The sequence below is a fragment of the Acipenser ruthenus genome, chromosome 14 (assembly GCF_902713425.1).
Source record: "Acipenser ruthenus chromosome 14, fAciRut3.2 maternal haplotype, whole genome shotgun sequence".
In the NCBI taxonomy this organism is placed as follows: domain Eukaryota; kingdom Metazoa; phylum Chordata; class Actinopteri; order Acipenseriformes; family Acipenseridae; genus Acipenser; species Acipenser ruthenus.
In genome coordinates, this window is record NC_081202.1 from 29,775,430 (window position 1) to 29,784,985 (window position 9,556).

Genomic DNA, 9,556 nt, shown 5'->3' on the forward strand with positions numbered 1-9,556 from the left:
CATGGTAGAGAAAATGCATTGAACAATTTTTTAGCTAAATTATAAGGGTGGCCCTGCCGTCTTTCTATAGAGGAAGGAGTCTAATCCCAGATATACAAAACGTTATTCTATATCAACTCAGCATGGTAGTGTCTTACAAAAAGTATACAGAATAACATTTTATTAGTTTTTGAAATTATTTTCATCAATAAAAATATACAGAATGTGCAAATTAAGATAAATGAAATAAGAAACAATTATATTTACATTAGAAAATTATGAAACAGGAAAAGGGAGTGACTTCTTGGTGCAGAATTGTGTGGCGTTTTTGTTTTTGACATTTTTTCCTTTCAGTTGGTCTCCTGCAAATGCACTGCAATTGTTAAAGAAAAAAGTAATAAGAGAAGACAAGTAAGCATAAATGTTTTGCATAAATCTTACAAAGTTCCTAGAACAGGAGCAGTAGAGAACAGTTTCAGAAAATTCACCAGAACTCCATACTAAAGGTGCATCAAAAACCAACACAGACTTTGTATCCATATGTATTTTTTGTTTTGTTTGTTTTTGTTTTCTTTTTTTCAGTGCGTCTGGTTTGACATAAGAGAAAATCCAATAAAGTTTTCATTGGAAAAAAAAAAAGAAAATCCAAACTATTTTTGCAGCGAGCAGCAGATTAAGTAAACAAAAACACAATATACCACAGGTAAGCCACAGTGAGTCTACCTTATACTAGTTTAAAAGTAATTTATTTTTGGGGGAAGTGGGGAAAGAAGGTAGAAGGGGTGGTGGGAATCACTTTAGTTCTGGGATTAACTGGGACCAGCTGATGTTGCCCATGCCTAACTCCTCATCCTCTAGGCCGGTGAAGCTAATGTCCACGAGGATCTTGCTAAGGCTATCGTTCATGGTGTCTAGGACCAGACCCTCAGTCACAGAGCGGTTTGCCACTGGGGTCCCGACCTGAAGCTCACGTGAACATCTCTTGGGCCTGTCGGACACAGAGATGGGAGAGCTTGAGTGGGGCAGAGTGAGCTGAGTGGGGGAATGGCTGTTCAGCAGCTCCCGTGGAGAATCAAAGAGTGGCATCTCCTTGAAGGGGGTGCTGCTGAAGCTAAAAGGGGCAGAGTCCTCTCGCAAGGGGGTAAGAGTGACCCCACGAGGGGTGCGGATGGGGCTGAAATCAAGCATGTTCGCGCCCCCTTTCTTCAAAGGAGTGGTTCTCCATAGCTCCTGCAGCGGTAGTTGCGGCAGAATTGGGGGCTCATCCGGAACAGGCTTGCTTGGGGTTGAGGAGGAGGTTGGTAGACTACCTTTGATGGGAGTTTTAAAAGAGAAGCCCTTCCCAGGGCTATCTAGCTCAGGCTCTCTGGTGTCCTGGAAAGTGGAGAGGTCAGATACCATCCCCGAATCAAAGATGCTGCTCTCTGGGAAGAAAATGACAGGCTCCTCGTTGCACGGGAGGACGAGGCGCTGCTTCCTCCTGGAGCTGCTTGTCTTCTTCCTCTCCCTGGACTGCAAGACAGAAGGGGTCTCCAGAGCGGGAGAGCCCTGGTTTGAAGGCCTAAGTTCTGGCTGGGGTGGCTCATCAGGCTTACTAGTTACCTGTGCAGAGAAAAAAGGACTAAAAATGACACTCTTTCACACAGTAAAACAGAAAAGGCAGGTTACATGTTCCCTATCCAATGAGGATTTATGTGCAATAACAATACATCCTCGTAAGGCTGACACATTTAATGTTGTTGTAGCACATACAGTATAGTCCGAATGTCATAAGAACACAAGAAAGTTTACAAACGAGAGGTGGCCATTCGGCCCATCTTGCTCGTTTGGTTGTTAGTAGCTTATTGATCCCAGAATCTCATCAAGCAGCTTCTTGAAGGATCCCAGCTTAAACAACATTACAGGGGGGTTGGTTCCAGATGCTCACAATTCTCTGTGTAAGAAAGTGCCTCCTATTTTATGTTCTGAATGCCTCTTTATCTAATCTCCATTTGTGACCACTGGTCCTTGTTTCTTTTTTCAGGTCAAAAAATTCCCTTGGGTCGACATAGATCGCTGCACAGTCTTCTTTGTTCAAGACTGAATGGATTCAATTCTTTAAGCCTGTCTGCATACGACATGCCTTTTAAACTCTGAATAATTCTGGTCGCTCTTCTTTGCACTCTTCTAGAGCAGCAATATCCTTTTTGTAGCGAGGTGACCAGAACTGAACATAATATTCTAGATGAGGTCTTACAAATGCATTGTAAAGTTTGAACATTACTTCCCTTGATTTAAATTCAACACTTTTCACTATATATCCGAGCATCTTGTTGCCTTTTTTATAGCATCCCCACATTGTCCTGCAAGGTCCCAGCAAAAATTAGCAGACGCTTATTGTAAATTACTTCGCGAATACGAATTCGCTTACCACAGATTTCCTGTTGGCATGACTTATTTTGGAGCCCTCCCAGGGAAGAAAAATGTGAATACAACTAAACACCCTAGTTTGAACACCTGAGTGTAAAGGATATTGGGAAATGTATTAACTTTATCCACATTAGCACCTCTGTACTGTATTTTAGTGCTGTTTGGGGACTACAGATCCTGTGATGCATTTAGATTTGCAATAGTGCTCATGCAAAAACGTGCACTATCCTTGCAGACAAAATGGAGGTGTTGAAAGCCGTGGATAATGCACCATCGTACAAGAAGAATAAATATTTTGCTAGATTTCAACAGTCACACAAATACTTTGTCAACTATTCTAAAAAAAAAAAAAAAAAAAAAAAGAATACAGGCTTATGAACAGCAAACTGTGGAAACAAGTCATCAATGTTTTTGATTTGGTCAATACCCTGATGTTGAGGACGCCTTGCTTTTGTGATTTAAAAATTCCAGTGATCAGAATGGGACATGCAGATCACAAGTGCAGTTCTTTTACAATGTATACTCTTTAAAAGTTCAGTTACAGCCAAATTTTCAATAAAAATGCATAGTACTTTTAAATGTATAATACTTTTCATTATTCTGTAATTGAAATGGGATTTTAGTGTTACTGTAACTTCAATAAAAACTGACGAATTCCTGATGAGATTAATTTCTTTGCTAGTCCACTGAAATTCGTATTAACAAGAATTGACTAATTAGATGGAACGATTAACGTAACAATATGATGTAAAATAAGAATTGAGAATGGATTTTTTTGTTGAAAAGACAATAATTAATTAAATTAAACAAAATAGGTAGTGTTTGCAACTATAAATCACAAGCTATGTTTCCATTAGCCGCTCGCCACATCGCCACAAGCAAAACGTTTTCTCTTGTGGCTCAACTCATTTTCACCAAGTTTGCCACGATGAAAAAACACATAGCATCTAAACGGAATTTGTTTTGACATGTTTCAAAAAAAATATTGTGCAGACAAATTATCAGAATCATGTTCTGAAAGATGTAGCCCAAGGAATACCAGTCACCCACATACAAAAAACTAAAATATGACCATGATAGTCACAGGGAGGTGAAGCAGTCATGGTTTCAAACATACCCTCTGGTCCCGAAAGAAGATTTTCACAGACAGCAAGCCAGAAACACGCAGCTTCAAAAGATCACAGCTAAGGCCAAAAGTCTTACATCACCCTATAGAATTAACTACTTTTGCTTCATAAAGTCAAATGAAACCTGTTGAATAATGTTACATTAACATATTGAATTACATACCGCTTTGTAGTTTTCCTTATACTTAACAAAAAACTGACAAATTGAAAAATGTGAAATTTCGAAAATCTAACATGAAATACTGTACTACTATTATGGCTTCAGGTAGAATTTAGCAATACCATTTAGTAGTTTCTTTGATTAAATGATGTTAAATAAAATATCTAAATTATGTTCATATACTTGTTCTAGGTGATGCAACACTTTTGGCCACATCTGTATGTGTTAAATAATATAGAAACAGCTTCCTTGCAAAAACACAGATACAGTACTGTAGTGTTTGTTGTAGACTGACGGTGCATAACACCTGAAAGCAGTGGATGAACTGCCTGGTATATTCACCTTGGGAGCGATGCGGACCCTCTTGTTGGTCCAACCCAGATTGCTGGCAGTGCATTTCCTCTGAGTGGCCAGTATGGGGAGCTGTGCGGCTGAGGGCAGGATGAGTGGAGGAGTAAGTGGCAGCTGAATTGGGACCAAGTAGGAGTCTGTGCGAGGAAGGAGGGGTTTCATCTTTCTCTCTGATTGGACAAACACACATTTAGCACCAAAAACTGACATCAGACAGAAATACTAACAATACTTTTTCAATACTAACAATGTTTTGTTTTTTGGGTTTTTTTTTAATTTGCATTGTTACAACCATGCATAAAAGCACTTCCACCTGACCAATACATGACCACCAAATTACAGGTGTCAGGGACATGAAAAGATACTCCAACAGCAGATAGAATTGCATCTTGCAATGCCTATGCAAAGTTAATCATCAAAGAATATACCTAGTTAAATCAGGTGTCTGTTTCAGTGGAAAAGTCACAATGAAGTTTCATTGAATATTTGGGTAGGCAGTTCTGAAGACGTATCTTCATTCATCCGACCAACCAGCAGCTGAGCCTAGACACCTGAAGATCAGTCTGCTTTGAGCTGTCAAGACCCATTCATAATGTACATGTTTCTTTTACGTGAATTTGGTGCTTCTAGCTCTCGAACTTGAAGTGCTTGTTTTTCAACAGCTCGATTTAGTTTTGGAAACTGATAATAAAGCTAGATGTCTTCTGAAGTTGCAGCCCAGTGGCATGGAAGAGTTTGTAATTGGCTAAAGACAAATCAAGTCAATTTGGTACAATATTTCCTCCTGCTCTTCACACATGGTCCATTTCTAAGGCCTTTAAGATTATCCTCCACCCTTGTCATTTTCATAACTTACCGGAGATACTTGCAGGCACAGTTTTTTTCAGCTCGGGTACAGCACGTTTCTGATGCTAAAGGAGATGAAGATACAGAAAACAGAGTCAGCTGAAAGCCACGTGTGGTAAAGCTAGCAGAGCCCCTATCCCTGCTCTTCCTGTCCTGTCTGCAAGGTTTAGCAAATGAGAGAATAAGCCCTGCTGTTTTGCACACATGAATAATTAGGAGTGCTAGACAGGTTTTTGTTTCCTTCCTTTTCCTCACTCCCTCTCTGATCACCACTGCAATAGGATTCTAAACAAAAAACAAAACACCAAAACATAAATTCTTGCTTTACATATAAAATCCTGGGACTTGGACTGGCAGGTTCAATTCCTAGGTTCATTGGGCCCTTGACATTTCTTGGTTGTTGCCATGAAAGCAATAAGACTATTTCCCTCCAAATCGGCATTAACCTGAGAATGAGTGCAAATACCTCCTCCCCTGTACTGCTCTACCGATTTGCAAGGTAAGAAAACAAAACAGAGGAGACCAGTCTTACTTGTTCGCAGACCTGCTTGGTCATTACTGAAGATTGTGCAGGGGGGTCCACTGGCTGGGTGAGGTGCAAGGGAAGGAAAAATAAAATGTGAGTATACAAAAACCGAACACCAACATGGTTTGGATTTGCGGATCAGGCGTCAGTTTTTGCCATTACAGTGCGAGCAACACTTTGCGTTTTGTAGACCCATGGCAGAGTTGGGAGATATACCGGTATTGTTGATGTTACTGGTATTTTTTAATGACGATAAAAATAGTCGCAAATAAATTATATTGTTCCATTTGTTTTTACTTTTTTTTTTTGGTCAACCCTTATCTTGTGCATGACGCAGATTGAAAGTATTAAGCTTTGGACTGATCAATTTGAACTTCATAGGGAGGTCAATAGGTAGTACAGATTAATATTTGTAGTACAGTATATTTAAATGTTTAATTCCAGAACTGGAAAAAAAAATCATCAGAATGTTATATATTGTCTTGAACATCTAAAAATATCATGACATATTTTTGGAGGTATATCGCCATCCCTACCCAGTAGTATTTTAAAGAAACTGTTTTGCCCAATTATAGTTACTTGGTTTGGGTTGTACCGTATATGTTCGATATTGCGCATGGGCACGTACTTTCTCTATCTTCTCTTTACCTGGGTCTATTTGAGAGTAGGTGTGATTTGGCCAATATGTCACCACTGTACGTTCGGAGGAGGCAGATGCGCTCTTACGTTATGATTAGCACATGTATTAGACAATCATATTTTTCCATTTCTCCAGCTGGCTTGGTTAAAATTAAACACTTTCGTAATGGTAAAATTAAGGACACGGCCGGAAGCTTGTCTGTGAGCTGGAAGTGGGAGTCGGGGAATAACAGAATTGAATAGAAAACTATTTTGTAAGACTGTGTCACAAAATAACTAACAGTTTACTTACATTTGTACATAGATCATCACAAAATATATAGCAGGGGTTACTTCATTCCCCAAACGCTCTTTCCATTGAGCTTACTGACCTTTGGCCAGTAAAACCGGGAGCCAATATGAATATCGGTGGACAGTCAAGACTGGGCGCAATATCGTAATAAATAGCCATGTAGTTACACCACTGCCCCAGATGAGACTGTACCATGGTTCAGTTCAAACAAGCACATCCTTACATGCAGCAGCACTGCCCCTTCAACTTGAGTAAGCAACTGTACCTGAACTAGATCAACAACTGTACTTAACAGACAAAGATAGAATGACCTGTAAACTGTAATATCCAAAGCACTGAATGTATGAAATAATCAAGCAGAATCATGAATGACTACACTTGGCCTTTGGCTTGCATTTACTATTGGTGACCCTTGGTAACCAGACACTAACTTGATTATTCCATATGTAATCATTTTAGGGCAGTGAACTCACATGTGGTGCGGGGATAAAATTATTTCACTAATAAACTTTTACCTAAAGAGCACCATACTGGTAGAAACTGAACAAATGTATACCTGGCTGGCCACTCTTATTTCTTTTTTTCCACAAAACCAACACAACAAACACCAACCTTGTAAACTTGATCCAGTGTCAAACAGCGGTTAGCTTCTGGACGAATCGTCCAAAAGGAAATCTTTCCATCCGGAGAGGTCTCTCGTATAAACATGTCATGAAGTGAGAGGTTGTGGCGGATTGAATTCTGTCAGGTTGGTAAAAAAAAGCAGGGCAGCTTTAGAAATCATAAATTGTTTTGAATCAGTTTGTAATTATCGATTAGGCAAGTACACTACTTGTATGAATAAGAACACAAGAAACACTTTGGTATATGCAAGGTATACTGATCCCCAAAAATCAGGACTTTGCCTGCACCTTGAATAAAGTAACTGGGCTTCAAATATGTTGGTAATGTTTCTGCAAGTGTTAAAAAACATGCAGAGTTTAAGAAAGTTTCGAGAACATTGTATCAGACATGTTTTGTAAACTAATCAAAATTTAAGATCAGAAGACAAATTACTTCTTGCTTATTAGTTGTCTTAAGAGGTGGTGTTGAAAACGTGGGCTGCTATGTCTAAAATGTCTCCAACCCTGGTCCTGGAGAGCCCCAATCCTGGAGGTTTTATAGATGTCTTTACATCACGTGGCTAAAGGTCTGGAACACATATTAATCCTGACTAATTCAACCAATAGCTGGTTCAATTAAGTAATTGAGAAATTGGTTGAAATGAAAACCAGATGACCCTGTGGCTCTAGGACCAGGGTTAGACATGGGACCATGTTTTGAAAAACAATAGATTTGTAAGAAACTTCTTGAACACTGTTTTCAACTATAAAGTTCAGTTTCATGAATATTGAGTGTTGTAATTAGTGGACAATAAAGTTACTTTTGAGATAGGAATCACAATTACCTTCCAGCCAGGCTTGGCTATGTGTCTAAAATAAGGGAAATGGTCTTCTATCCAGGTGTAGATTTCTTTCAGAGTCATCCGCTTGGTCTTTTTGCTATTAATAGCGAACTGGATCATAGCCATGTAGGAGTAGGGTGGTCTCTCAGAGAGGGGGTCTTTTGAGGAAGGCCCTGCATCGTCTTCATCATTTCCCTAGGATGGTTAGGAAATAAACATTAGTGCTGCCCATTTGTTTCTTTAAGCTGTACTCAATCCTTAGCAGATTTAAAATGTTCCACTTTTTTTTTCTTTTTTTTTAAATGTAGATCATGCATCATGTAGGGGCCCAAATCTAAAAAAAACTCTTTAATTAGAATTGAAAGATATACCTATTCTTGAAACACAATTTCTCAATTTTTAATAATTTTATCTCAAGCATGGCTAAAACATCAGTGTTTATTAACTAACATGGATCGCCTGTATGTTGATGTCCAGATTTTCTTTATCTGCCTCAGTCTTAACAGCACAAGGTCCCAGGCTGTCTGTACTCATCCTCCCGAGCCATTGGATATTTGTCAGACTGTCATCCAGAGGAGAGCAATCAAGATCCTTATTTGCTGGAAAGAAGAAAGGACATATTCCGAGTATGGTACACATTGAGTTGCTTACACAATAACACCCTATATCATACAGACTGTTACATTTTCAGCTCATTGGAAAACATAACCTGCTACTGCTGTAAACAGTGACGTGCCTATTTGACTGAAAGAGAAGCTTGTCTTCCCTAAAGCTACTTAGTTTGTATACTGTCAATTCCAGGAAGGTGTCCTTTTCAGTCTTCCATACATTTTACATATAATAGTACAAATGAAATAAAATCCTACCAGGTTTAATTTCTTGAAGAGGTTGGGGTTTCACAAACACACCTGGCAAGGCATCTAACACTGCTTTGGAAGCCTCAAAATGACCAGACACTCCAACAGAGCGACTGGAAATCGAGTTCTGTTCTCTCTTGGGCTGAAGAGCACGATTGTGTGTGGGGGAGCCAGGGCCCTCTCCCACTCCCCCTCCACTGCTGAGTAGGATGAACTTGTTTGGGCCCTGGGAGCCACACTCCTTCCCTTTGGCAGTTAGGGCCCCGATGATGCTCTGGAGGTCTGCAGTTTTGGGGATGACCACCACCTGTGTGTTGGGCATAGAGGGGTGGTCCAAGATCCGGATCCCATCTGGAAATCTCTGGCCGCTGGAACTGCTTGTTCCCTTCTGGGCCCTATCTGGTTCATCCCTAGATGCGTCCTCCTTTTGGGGCAAAGAGAGCTTCCTCCTCTTTAGGATTAAGGGCCTTCTGGGGCTGTCTCTCATCCTGGTCAGACACTCTCCACACTGATTAGCACAGAGCAGGGGCTGTTCTTCTATTTTAAAATAAAATTCAAGAAACCAGGATTTATATTTGGGGTGGAAAGAAGGCTGCAGCCAATTCAGGTTTTACAAGCAATATGGCAAAATGTAGAGAGGCCTAAATACAGAGAAAAGCATAAATACATTCACAGTCAAATCACAAAATAAGCTGTATGCACTTGTGTTTATTTCAGTAGAAACTCATACAGATGACAATTTTTCAAATGACAAAGTTACATGCTAAGACATTACATTAATCACAAAACTATAAAATACAACATGCAAAAAAAACATTTAATTAACAGAACCTAGACATACATGGTTTTAAGTCGTTGAAATCATGTGACCCACCTTAAAAACTGTTTACATATTTAAGAGGCCATTCCATTGGAATCAAAGTCCA

The 9,556-nt window shown here is 39.6% G+C and overlaps 1 protein-coding gene across 4 annotated transcripts in view; it reads right to left on the reverse strand.

Moving 5' to 3' along the window:
* Positions 1-272: 272 nt before the first annotated feature.
* Positions 273-9,556, reverse strand: part of LOC117419376 (forkhead box protein M1) — a 10,618-nt gene continuing 1,334 nt past the window's right edge. For 2 of the 4 annotated variants that reach the window (XM_058986319.1, XM_034032075.3), the window contains exons 2-10: positions 9,505-9,556; positions 8,640-9,167; positions 8,224-8,372; positions 7,777-7,968; positions 6,942-7,070; positions 5,405-5,458; positions 4,883-4,937; positions 4,018-4,196; positions 273-1,581 (exon numbers count right to left, since the gene is read on the reverse strand). The exon at positions 9,505-9,556 is cut by the window's right edge. In XM_058986319.1, the coding sequence (XP_058842302.1) occupies positions 772-1,581; positions 4,018-4,196; positions 4,883-4,937; positions 5,405-5,458; positions 6,942-7,070; positions 7,777-7,968; positions 8,224-8,372; positions 8,640-9,117 (2,046 nt within the window). In that variant the 5' untranslated portion in view covers positions 9,118-9,167; positions 9,505-9,556 and the 3' untranslated portion in view covers positions 273-771. The remainder of the gene's footprint in view (positions 1,582-4,017; positions 4,197-4,882; positions 4,938-5,404; positions 5,459-6,941; positions 7,071-7,776; positions 7,969-8,223; positions 8,373-8,639; positions 9,168-9,504) is intronic. The other 2 variants (XM_034032078.3, XM_034032076.3) reach the window with 2 other exon arrangements.